General features: G+C 46.3%; 2 protein-coding genes across 2 annotated transcripts in view; one reads left to right on the top strand and one right to left on the bottom strand.

Annotated features, from left to right (window-relative positions):
* Positions 1–1084: 1084 nt before the first annotated feature.
* LOC130390263 (terminal nucleotidyltransferase 5C-like) lies at positions 1085–5131 on the bottom strand. The gene is made up of 3 exons (XM_056600125.1): positions 4763–5131; positions 4166–4453; positions 1085–1741 (listed from the first exon to the last, which is right to left on the bottom strand). Exons 1-3 carry the CDS (start codon positions 5129–5131, stop codon positions 1085–1087), a joined length of 1314 nt encoding a protein of 437 aa, XP_056456100.1.
* A 3534-nt stretch (positions 5132–8665) lies between these two features.
* Positions 8666–12500, top strand: part of LOC130390465 (charged multivesicular body protein 1b) — a 4813-nt gene continuing 978 nt past the window's right edge. Inside the window, exons 1-7 of the mRNA XM_056600440.1 lie at positions 8666–8851; positions 9135–9232; positions 9367–9513; positions 10588–10656; positions 11291–11398; positions 11798–11841; positions 11980–12052. Of these exons, the coding sequence (XP_056456415.1) occupies positions 8836–8851; positions 9135–9232; positions 9367–9513; positions 10588–10656; positions 11291–11398; positions 11798–11841; positions 11980–12052 (555 nt within the window). The 5' untranslated portion in view covers positions 8666–8835. The remainder of the gene's footprint in view (positions 8852–9134; positions 9233–9366; positions 9514–10587; positions 10657–11290; positions 11399–11797; positions 11842–11979; positions 12053–12500) is intronic.

The raw sequence follows: 12500 nt of genomic DNA, 5'->3' as shown, positions 1-12500 counted from the left end.
ATGCAATTTCTATCCTGGAACACATTATTATCTGTGGTGTGTCTGTGCCCAAGTGTGTGTGTGTGTGTGTGTGTGTGTGTGTGTGTGTGTGTGTGTGTGTGTGTGTGTGTGTGTGTGTGTGTGTGTGAGTGTGTTTGTGTGCATGCTTGTAAATATGTGTCTGCTCTGGCAGATTCAAACCTCAATATATATTCATATCTTTTTTTTTCGGAATACGTCCCTTATTGAAAAGGAAAAACAAGGCTACGTTAAACTCTTAGAAACATAGTAAGCACACAGTATTTGGCAGTGGAGAACAGTCCTAATTTATCCATGCACAATATTAACCACAGGCAAGGTCCACATTCTGAACAAACCCATTAATAACACATAACAAGAACATGGAGAAGGGGAGAAAGTACCTGTAAGTGTGTGTCAGTGTGTGTGTTTGTGTACGACCGCAGTCAGCTTGGTTGATGAACTGTCTCTCAAAGGTTAGTCGAAGTAACAGCTTGATCATCAACGTATGTTTTAATGCAGATGTTTTTTGTTTCTTTCAGTGTGTGTGTCTGTGTGTGCATGTTAGTGTGTGTGTGTGTGTGTGTGTGTGTGTGTGTGTGTGTGTGTGTGTGTGTGTGTGTGTGTGTGTGTGTGTGTGTGTGTGTGTGTGTGTGTGTGTGTGTGTGTTTGAGTGTGTCTGGGGGTTTGTGTGTGTGTGTGCATGTCCATGTATTATGTGTCCCAAATTATAATTTTGAGAAGCTTCGCCACGGTAATTATATTTAATCATGTGGAAACTCCACAGAGCAGTACGTTTGTGTTCAGAAAAAACCTACTCAGTTCCAATCATACAGCTTTATGACTAATGCGAACACTTATCCCTTGGTGATGCTGGTGGTGTTTCTGCAAGCACCTTCCCCCTTATTTCTGTTGTGGCTGTTGTGGTTTTACTTGTGTGTGTGCTTCCTTTAATTTTGATGTCTGTGTTTGTGTACGCACCTGTGATGTTTAATTATGTTGGTGTGTGTGTGTGTCTGTGTGTGGGTCTGTACCAGCATTTACACAGGTATGTGTGCGTGTGTGTGCAATTGTCTGATGTTGTGCATCAAACCAGTCCGGTCTGTGTGTGCAAGTGTAAGGGGTAAGGCTGGTACAGCAGAGTGGATCCCCCCTGTGGGATGTAGTAGCTGCAGTAGCTGGCCTCGGCCAGGTAGGGGGCGCTGTGCTCGGCCATGTACGGGGCAGGCTGGTAGAAGCACGTGACGTGGTCCGTGTTGGGGATGATGTTCTGCTCTCCCAAGACTCTGAGGGCCAGCACCGTGATCATGTTGAGGGTCTGCCGCCGCTCGTGGCCCATCAGACACACGGTGCTGTCGTCGACCACGCGCCGCAGAGTCATCAGGTACTGGTACTTGCTCCTCTCCTCCCCGATGAAGTGGTTCTTCAGGTAGGACAGGATCTTCCGCTGCTGCTCCTGCACGTCGGGGAAATCTATAAAGAACCGTGAGCACATGTAGCGTTCCAGCGTCTTTATCTGGGTCTCGCTGGCTGGTCGGTAGTCCCTGACTAGGAGGTTGCTGTACTTCAACAGCCCGCCCCCGCGAATCTCCTCCGGGTTCCTGGTGGCAATCAGGCGGCAGCGCAGGTGGTCCATGGCGGCCTCAAAGTCGCCGTACATGCTCTCCGCCAGCACCTCAATAGCGGGGACCTTGCCAGGTAATTGGAGAGGCTTGCTCTGGTCAGAAGTTGCCCCTCCGGGGGGCTCTTGGTTCACGGGCACAGGCCTAGACAAATCATTGGCAGTGGGAGGATCTGAGTCAACAGGCTCTCCAGGCTGAGTGATAGCCTGTGGCTCTGAGACGGGGAGCAAGGCAGGCTCTGGGACCAGAGGTGGGGACAAGAAGGCCTCTCCGCCCTTCTCATCCAGGGTACTGAGCACGGCTGGCTGAGGGGAAGACTGTGCCTCTGTGTTCAGAACAAAAGGCCCGAGGCCTGGCGGTACATCAGATCTGGGGGCGTCCGTGTCCCCTGGAGGGGTGAGGCAGAGGAGCGGGGGACTGTGACAGAGGGGGGGAGGGCTGAGGCTGAGCATGGGAGGGGTGAGGTAGGGGGGAGAGCTGAGGCCGGAGGAGGTGGGGCTGAAGCTCAGCGGGGTGGAGCTGTAACTGAACGGGGGACTGATGCTCAGCATCGGGGAGGTCAGGCAGTGGGGGGGGGGGCTCAGACACAGGGGAGGGGTGAGGCCGGGGGAGGTGGGGGTGAGGCAAGGTGGGGAGAGGCAATGCATGCCGGATGGAGAGGCGGTGTGGAAAGAAGGAGGTGAACCTGGCTCGCTCTGTTCCCCGACGGACAGCGAAAGACTGATAGACACCAGGTCCATGGAAGGAAGCGGGTCCATTGTTTCATCTGGCCCTTCAGTGTGTCCATGACCGTCGTCATGGAGGTCTGCTACTGAGGTAAGCACGGGGTCCTGGGAAGGCGTGCAACATCTTTCACCGTGTGACGCTAAAGTGGCCTGGGAGTCAGGAGGCTCCGATTGGCTTAAGAGATCGGGGGAAGACTCTACCTGACTTTGTTGAATGCAATCCACTTCGAAAGGAAGTGTCTCTTTGAGTTCCAGAGCGGGTGTTGGCGATAAACCCTCAGTGGTCTGAGAAGCTGGTGACTCTCGAGGTAAAGGAGAGATCAACTCAACATCGACACCGACAGAGTCTGGATCGGGAGATGGATCGGGGCCTGAGATTTGGGTCTCCGGGTTCAGGTCTGGGGATGTGAGGCTGGATAATTCTGATTGCGCAGGGGTGTTTATTTCACCAGATATATTGTCTGTGGGGGTTGATATAATATCTGCACTGGCGCTCGAATCCCTGCTTTCATCAGGATCAGAGGTGGTCTCCGGTTCGGAGCTGAGGCTAAGGTTTGCCTCTATGTCGGTGGCTGGGATCACAGTTTCGGTTCCACAGATAAGACTGGCAATAGGACTGGTTGTCACCTTTCTGCACATTCTCCTTGGAGGTTTAGGAGAAGAGTGTTTGAGGACAACCATCTGAGCAAGTCTAATAGCGACTTTGCTGGAGGGAAGACAGGAGTTATTTTTGTCTGAAAGTAGGCTGGCTTGTGTTGATACGATATCCTGAGTCTCTGTTGGGTTCACTGGGTCGACTGCCTCAGCTGTGCTCTCTGAGCTGTCGGTGAGTAGCGTGCTGTGGGACTCCAGTGTAGGCTCTGCACCAGGAGAAAGTGTGTCAGTTGAGGAGGAGGAGGAACACAGAGATTCCATGGCTGATGTTTGACCCACCCCTGTGGCCTCTGTGATTGAATCCTGTCGGGTTAACGTTTCTGTGTCCTTCTCTTGCTCCGTTTGCATCTGTTGTTCTGCTTCTGAAGTGTTGCCATCATTCTCGAACTGTGTAAGTGTCGCGCTACCTCTGTCAATAAATTGGCTTGTGTCTGAAGTGCACAGTTGGTGTGTTTCGTCACCAGTATTTATTTTCTGTTCTTCACTCGAACATTGTGTAACAAATATTTCATCCGTGGGTTCTTGATTGTGCATCTCCTCGGCCATATCTAAAATCTCCGTCTTCTCTGGTTTTGAGTCTTCAACTGGCTCTAATGGTTGTCCAACTTCATTCTGCTCAGCAAGAGGTTCTAAATCATTGGAGGAATCAATCATTGAGACTTCAATCGGGTCAGACATTTCTTTGTGTTCTGATTGCTCCACTTGTTTGCTATCATCGTCAGACAGTTGTGTTCTTGCGAAGGGTTCTATCTTAAATGAGCACTGTCGCAAGAGTTCTGTCTGGCTCATTAGCTCTGTGTGATCGGAATGTTTATTTTCTAAACAATCACCGACAGATATCTGTTCTGCATTTTCAATCTTGTTAGAATGTTCCACATCTTCAAAAAGTTGTCTTGGTTCTTGGGTGCTTGTTTCTTGTACCAGAAGTTCTGTCGGTTTTTTATCTTCTTCTTGTTTTTGCAGTTCGGGAAGCTGTTCTTTTTCTTGTGAATGCTGTATGTGTTCACGGTGTTCTGGCTGTTTGTCCGGAACTCCTGCAGTTTCTGACACGTCTTTGCTACTGGAAACCATAATCTCTCTATTTTCAACTGCATTGTTTGATGGTGAGGGACAATCTTTGCTCTGAGTCTCTTGCGTGTGACTTTCCAAGTCCAGAGTGTTCTCTACCTGCTGGGCCTCCAGCTGTAAGTAGGACTCCAGCAGACGGTCCAGGATGATCTGGAAGGAGTCCACGCTGAACTCGAACTGCCGCCTGAGAGCACTCACGAACTTGAGCTCCAGGTTTTTGCCACTGTTGTTGGAGAGCGAGATGAGGCTCCAGCGGTCGTGCTCGTTGAAAACCTTGACCATCTTCTGGACGTAGGCCTCCTTCATGGTGGCGCTGCTTATCCGCTCCCGGTTAACCCCGGCTGGAAGGCAGTTCAGGAGGCAGCCCAGGACGGACTCCTTGATCACCTGAAAAGGGTTCAAAGGTCAACCGGACATGACAACTAGATGTAACGACAAGATTCTCCCTTTCATTGCTTGTGTTATTCGAAGGAATTTTCTAAAACCCCTGTAATTTAATTCCGATGATTGAATCCTCTACTGCTACATGCTACAAATCAAAGTATGACGTCATCTACTTTAGAAGCCAGGATGTGTCTTGTTTTAGTGTCTTAACTAGCTAAACATATGATTCTCAAGGGGACAAGGAACAGTGATCCCTATAATCCCACGCTATGTTTACTCTTCCTACCCTTCACCTCGGGAGGTGTATCCTACCTGAAAGTCCTCTTGTTTGGGCAGCTCCACACCGAAGATGATGTCCAGGTCTTTGTAGCTGGTGCCGTTGTCCTGGACCAGCACGTGGCTGGCCGTGGAGCCGTTCAGCCGCACGTCTTTCACCAGGATGCCCTGCTTCTCCAGCCGGGCCCTCACTGCCATGATGATGTCCCGCGGACGAAGCTCCAGCGTGGGGAAGTTCCCCCGGCCGTGGATGGGAACCACCTCCGAGAGCACCTGGTCCAGGACCTCCACCTGCTCTGCGTTGAGGCTGTGGAAGCGCTGGTTGGATCTCCTCTCGCTCATGATGGCGTTCTGCAGGGAGAATCGGGAGGAGGGGCTTATTGCATATTTGGACAAATGCAACATGTTTTCATACAACCTTATATGCCCCAAGGAGATTAAACAAGCACATATTTACAGATGGCCGCACATACATGCGTGTACACACAAACACACACACACACACACACACACACACACACACACACACACACACACACACACACACACACACACACACACACACACACACACACACACACACACACACACACACACACACACGCTACCACACACTCTCACATTGCCCCCCAGCACTGAGCTCTCTGTGATTCACAGCTTGGACAACAGCTATTTCCCCCCCCCCACGCTATACTGTAACTGCTGTGTTGACAAGCTGACAGTTTGAGCGCACAACACTTGTATAAATATCCTGCCACTCTGCGTAACTAGATCATACTGAATGCAGCCGAGTGGAATAACATTGGAAGCACTGCGTTTTAAATCAGCCAAATTACAGTGTGTTGCTCACGTGGGAGTTTTGTTCCACTTGACTGAGAACCCCCCCCCCCCCCTTTTATTGAGTCTGGTCAAGAGGGGACATGTGGCAGTGTGCCTTTGGCTGAGTCAGGGCTCTTCTCAATACGTTTGGAGCCAGCCATGCAAACCATAGAAATGTTAAAAACCCTGATGTGAAGGAGGGGGTTGATTGGATGGGTCCTCTCGAGGAGCAAGGGTTAAATTGAGTGAGTCATCGGCAGTAGCATACTTGTGTGTTGCACATGTAAGCATTTATATAACATCCCGGAGAAGAGAGTAAACAGCAAAACAGATGATATCGATCATAAACAACATGTTTGGCCAAACTGAGTCTTCCAGGCCGCATTATTGCACTATGAGACACCTAACTGGGATTAACCGACTACCATTTGACCATTTGTCCGCATTCCCTTGTGTAATCCCCAGGCAAACAGCCTCCAAATTCAACTGCATCCTTCCTTATAGGGCAGCCAGAAACGTCTATGCCCTTTGAGTGTGCCACTTTGAGTTCCTAAACACCCATTGTATTGTTGAGGTTAATCAATTACACTTAGTGACATGGTTGACTGCTGTTGATCGCTATGTTTCACTGCTAAAAGGGTGGTAAACAGGGGTACTAATGAGCATAAATTGAGTGGCAGTTCATGAATCACATTTGGCGACTGAGGTCTGCAACATCATCAGTCATAAGTGGTATTGCATTAGTGTTTAGAAATCATAAAGCAATTTTCAGGAATCGTTGGAATCAGTAGAGCTGTGCTGGTTTTAATTGATAGAAGCATCCAGCTCAAAGTCATTTTGCATATGCAATTACTTTATTCCCTATTTTTAGAAAAAAATCAGCCTTTTCAAAGGACGAGTTATTATAAAAGACAAGGAATACTAAGCTTCGATCATGGGTTGTATTGTGTTGCCATGTGGTCACCAAATATCTGACAACTGGTATAAACTATGTGCATTTCAATGATGCAAAACAATTTAATAGAAAATTAAAGGCGTAAACCAAAAGATCAGACCACAGAACATCTTCTCACTTTGTTGGAGGGAGAGCATAATGCGCGGTGAGGCTTCCTTTGTGGCTACCCCCCCCCCCCCCCCCCCCCCCCGCCTTCCCTTGGCACTCTTCTGCAAACTTGGGAGTCGCAGTGACTCATCCACGCGCATCGCATATTCGAACCTCAAAACATCGATCGAGCCAATGTAGCAAGCCCAAGATCAGGTAAAACGGCATAATCCATATATTTACTATCATATCTAATGTTCAATTAAACTGAAAATGTTATGCAAACGCCAACATTTAGGCTTTACAATAAATAAATGACATTGAGCACTGCAATAAAGTACACCACATTCACACGATTGTGACTGGTACACAAAGGCCTACATGCTATACTGTCGAATACTTATCTGTTCAGTCACAAGTTATAAGTTGTCGACGAAAGAATAGCAAAGGCTAGCGTATTCATTGACACACATTACAACTCGGAGGAATTTCACATAGCGGGAAAAAAACTGAAAATGCGGAAACGTCATTATAATGCTGTCGCTGAGACTTTAGTCCTAAATAGCCTATAATTGTTCATAGATGTTGATATAGCCTATTAACGCACTAAAACACTATACCTAAACATGCAATGATATGTCATTGAATGAAACGTAGTAAGCTAAAGCCATACGCATCCGGGTGAACAGACAATGGTATTCAGTGGCTTACCTGTTGATCGTGAGAGAAGGGAGAAAGTGCCTCTCGAAATCACGCGCGAAGTAAGAAAAGTCGGCGGCTTGGGTCTTGCCGTCTCTCGGGGGATCCTTGCTACTATGGGTTCTGATTTAGTATCTGTGCAGTTTCTGTCCCCTCACGATTCAGCACATATCGGGCGGTGTCATTCGGCGCGACCGGGCAGAGCGCGCGGGCGCTGTCCAGGAGGTGCGGTGCTGAAATGAGGAATCTTTTTTGGGTCTCGCTCTGCTGTTTCCTTCTCGACCGCTCTAGGCGTAACGCAGTTTCCATAGCGACCTTCCGTCATCCCGTTAAGGAGTGGTCGAGCAGCCGCGCGCCTCTACATTATACGCATTAAAGGTTAACCGAATTAACATATAGATAGCCTACGACGGTCCAAATTTGCTGCAACTTGCACCCTGAACTTCAGACTGATTTAGGAGCCATTAAGGGATGGCCCCGCAATACACCGGCGTCAGCAAATTAGCTACCCATATGTTATTTTCCCTTGCACAATTTCCGAAAATAAGGGCTTATATAGAACCCAAAAGCAAAGTTCAAACCAATACAAACACAAACACACGAACACACACACACACACACACACACACACACACGCACACACACGCGCGCACACACACACACACACACACACACACACACACACACACACACACACACACACACACACACACACACGAGCGTGCGCACGCACGTATGCACGCGCACATAGCGTGTCCATTCATAATATCAGCGCATGAGTCATCTACGATGCTACCGTGAACAGAGGCAGAGCTATAAATCCTCCCCCCCACCCCCCCTTACTCAGACCGATGCATATTCACTTTATCAAATGTCTGTAACATACCTTACCATTTCATTTATTCTCACACATTTTGTAGATACTCTGACATAATATGTCCTGTTACTAACGGGTGAATGACTAAAGGACTTTGCAATCGCTGTATAACGGGTGAATGCTAAATTCGACCTATTTTGAGAGTACCAATAAAAAATACAGTGTTACGCATTTACGCATCGTTTATTCACAGACAATGGTTTTCCACCAGTGACGACAAGAAAAATGTATAATAGGACGACACAACTCCGACGCCGCCGCCGCGCGACCTTCTGATATGATCAATTACAAAAACACACGTGACGTCACTAGCCCTGCTGGACCCCATCCCACTGATACGAAGCGAACGGACTATTTTTAGTCAGCGACTTGTCTCCCTTTGGAATTGGGCGTGCATTGAGTTCTCAGACGGGGTGGTGATGGGATGCTGGTGACGTACGGAGAAGCGTGCACGACACCGTGGAATCGTGACTGCATTGTTGTGACGTCGTTGTGATGCAAACGGAAGTCTCCACCAGGGAGCGTCTGCAAAAAGAGTCCGTGAAGAATCAAAACAAACCTGCCACAGCGAAACGCCCGAGGAAGGCTAGACTGTTTTAAAGCTTGACGTTGTTGTTTCTCTTTCCGGCTGAAGTGTCGACAGGCCTTTGGTCCCGAGAAGAGAACTTGGAAATGTCCAACATGGAGAGTATCCTTTATATTTCCAGCGTAGATAACCCAAATAATAGTCTTCGCTATTGTTAGCATAGCTACATTTATTGACAAGTCAGTGTTAGGCCAGCTCATATGATTATGTATCTGTAGGATAATAATTATGCTAGTCCAACCCATCTGTCGCTTTGCACCCATTAAGTCGAACATATAACTGCTCCACGATGACAGCCATAATTGCTTTGCTGTGGACTATATGTGTGTAGCAGTATCATTTCATCGCAATCATAAACTATTTACATCCTTGACCCTCGAAACAGAGCATTTGTTCAACCTAAAGTTTGCTGCCAAAGAGCTACAGCGCAACTCCAAGAGATGTGACAAGGAGGAAAAAGCAGAGAAGGCCAAAGTAAAGAAGGTACATAAGGACCATGTTTGTTATCGCATGTCTGAAGATACTCGCAATAAAGGCCCACTTATGGCTGGTTGTTGAGCTGTGATGGGTCTTTTCAACCTGATTGTGTTGTGTCTTATTTCTCTATTATCCCTCAGGCTATTCAGAAGGGCAATATGGAGGTGGCGAGAATCCATGCAGAGAACGCCATCCGGCAGAAGAATCAGTCCATTAACTTCTTGAGGATGAGTGCCCGTGTAGATGCTGTGGCTGCCAGAGTCCAGACGGCTGTCACCGTGAACCAGGTGAGTCTCTGGTAAACAGATGTCATTGCAACCATTTGCATTCTCTGTATAACAAAGCATTGCAAAGATAATATTTAAAGTGAGTACCAGCAATAAAAAAATGCAGAGATAATTAATCAATAATGTTTTTATCTGATGTTGCTTTGGTATTGTTTTGGCATATGGAGTACATTATGAGTAATCGTTTTAAATTTATATTAGATGTATTTAGTAATTAAGTTAGTAAGTATATGTCTATTTAAAAACAAAGCAAAACACTGGTAGCGACTAGTTTCAAAATATTCTTGGGCATGCCCCTGAATATACATTTTAAACTCAACAATCATACTGTCAATCTATCATTCACCTTCATCATAAGACCAAAATATAGAACTAGGAGTGAAATGTATGTATGATGGGCCTCTCAAAGAGGATGCATATGTATTGGTTTGTGTTTGCGTTCAGTTTTCAGGCACCACAATTACTTGAGGTAGGTTGACTAAGCCTTCCCTCGAATGTACTTCAGAGGAGGACTTGTAATCAACAGGGCAAAGGGGCCCCCTTGTGGACACATAAGGAAAGAGCAATAAGTTCTGTTTCAGTACGTTCACAGTACATGTACCTCCTCAATTACCTTCTGGAAACAAAGACCGTTCCCTATTGGATAATCTGAGCCCTCATATTTAGGAACCCCTATATAGTACACTGTTTAGGGGACAGGTGGGAATTCTGACACTAATTATGGGCTGTAAATCTATCGGCATTCATGTGCAGGTCGAATAAACAAACTGACATTTGTTAGATGTCACACTGTGACAGCTCAATTAGATAAAGACCCTTTATGTGCAGACCATCTTATTTGGATCAATCCGATGACAATGAAAACTACAATGCATCTTGGGATATGGTGCGGAAGTAAGTGTTTATCAGTTGGACACCTTTTTAATGGTGCATTATGGTACTATAGAATAAAAAGGCAGTGTGGAATAGTCGTCCACTAGATTTGTACAATAAAAATTCGGAAACACTACAAAACGCAGACTATTTCTGACACAACAACAAACAAGCTCAAATAAATTATTTTGGTTTGTCCAGGTCACCAAGTCTATGACGGGGGTGGTGAAGTCTATGGACGCTACGCTGAAGAGCATGAACCTGGAGAAGGTAGGGGATCCACCACACATGTATTCTGTCGCACAAATACACACATGTACATAGTACAGTATTTAAGTCCATCTTTGATGTAAAATCTTTAATTGTTAACTGCATGACTTTACTCTATTTTTTAAGTTTTAACGGTTGTATCTTTTGACGCCAATTTTTGATGGCTCGAATTGCACTTAGGAGTGTGTCCTTGTGTGCATCAGTCCCAGTTCATAGTTGTATTTTTATCTATTTATTTTTATTTTTATAATTGTTATTTATTATTATTGATTATATATTATACATTGTTATTACAAAGGCATCAAGTCCCTAATAGTTATTTTACACATGCACTTAATAGGACATTCTCCGGATTATACCTGGTTGTATGTGTGAATGCAGATGTCTTAGTTTACCCAGAGTTTAACCGGATAGGACCCTAGTGCAAAGTCTGGAGAATCGGAGATCCAGATAATTCATAATAAGCAAGTGTTGCATGTGTGAAAGGGCAACTCCGGATCATCTCCGGACCCAATTCTCTGGAGACGATCGGGAGGTTGTGTGTGAATGGCCTAAGGGCGTCACAATGCTAGGACAGCCCCTTTACTTAAATGGCTTGATCCTCACCAGAGATCTGGCCTCTCTTCCCTACCAGATCTCTGGTCTAATGGACAAGTTTGAGAGCCAGTTTGAGACCATGGACGTGCAGACGGCACACATGGAGGAGACAATGGGTAACACCACCACTCTGACCACACCCCAGGTAGGACCCAGTGCCAGGCCTCTGTTCCCCTCAAACCAGCAGCCCTAACTCCATAGTCATTAACGTTGCCCCGATGCTGATTTAACCTCTTTTTTTCTCGTAGCAAATGGTTTCATCTTGTGTTTGTTTACTTATGAATGTATCAAAGTGCAGAAGAGACTTACTCTATTGTGTTAACTTTTATACATGGCATGTAAAGTAAGAACTGGTGAACATTATCATCTTGTAGCTTTGTAAATGGTTAATTACGCATTGTGCAATCCATTTACCATTTCTGATTATTACTTGACATTGTGTGTGTGTGTGTGTGTGTGTGTGTGTGTGTGTGTGTGTGTGTGTGTGTGTGTGTGTGTGTGTGTGTGTGTGTGTGTGTGTGTGTGTGTGTGTGTGTGTGTGTAGAACGAGGTGGACACACTGATGCATAAAATGGCGGATGAAGCAGGGTGAGTACCAAGACAAACACCACTGAGAGGCCTTGATTGAGCATAGTACTTGCCAAAGGAAAATCCAATCTTAAAGTATGGCGTACCTCTACGGATTAGTTCATGGTGAATGCCGTCTTGTGATTTTCTTTCCCTCAGACTGGATCTGAACATGGAGCTTCCTCAAAGCCAAACCGGTTCGGTGGCTTCAACGGTGGCATCATCTGAACAGGTAATGTCCACAATTGGTTGGTATCAATTGCTAACTCTTTTTGCAGTACCACTTATCCACAAACACTTTAGCTACATGCTGTCATCGTCATTGCCGTTGCAATCATAGTTGTGAGAAAAAGGCTGTCAAATGGCGGTGCTTCAAAGGAAAAGAGAGAATAAATAGCACCTTATTATACTGATACCTTGATTCAGCCCAGTGCCATACTGCTACTGTGAAAACACCCGCCGTACAGGAACGTGGGAAGTGTATCTCACGCAAAAGAAAGAGAAATCCAACCGAGAAGATCTTTGCCATTGACACTCACACATGGCCATTGACCATAAAAAGAGGTCACCATGACATGAAAAATGATAGATATTGAGGCCATGCTGCATCTTGCCTCCGAGACTCAGGTCAAAATCGGTCTAGGATGAGGTCTATTAAAGTTCTCTAGTGGTAGCCTGAC

This window comes from Gadus chalcogrammus, chromosome 10 (genome assembly GCF_026213295.1).
Source record: "Gadus chalcogrammus isolate NIFS_2021 chromosome 10, NIFS_Gcha_1.0, whole genome shotgun sequence".
Taxonomy (NCBI): Eukaryota; Metazoa; Chordata; class Actinopteri; order Gadiformes; family Gadidae; genus Gadus; species Gadus chalcogrammus.
This window is presented reverse-complemented; position numbering and strand designations above follow the sequence as displayed.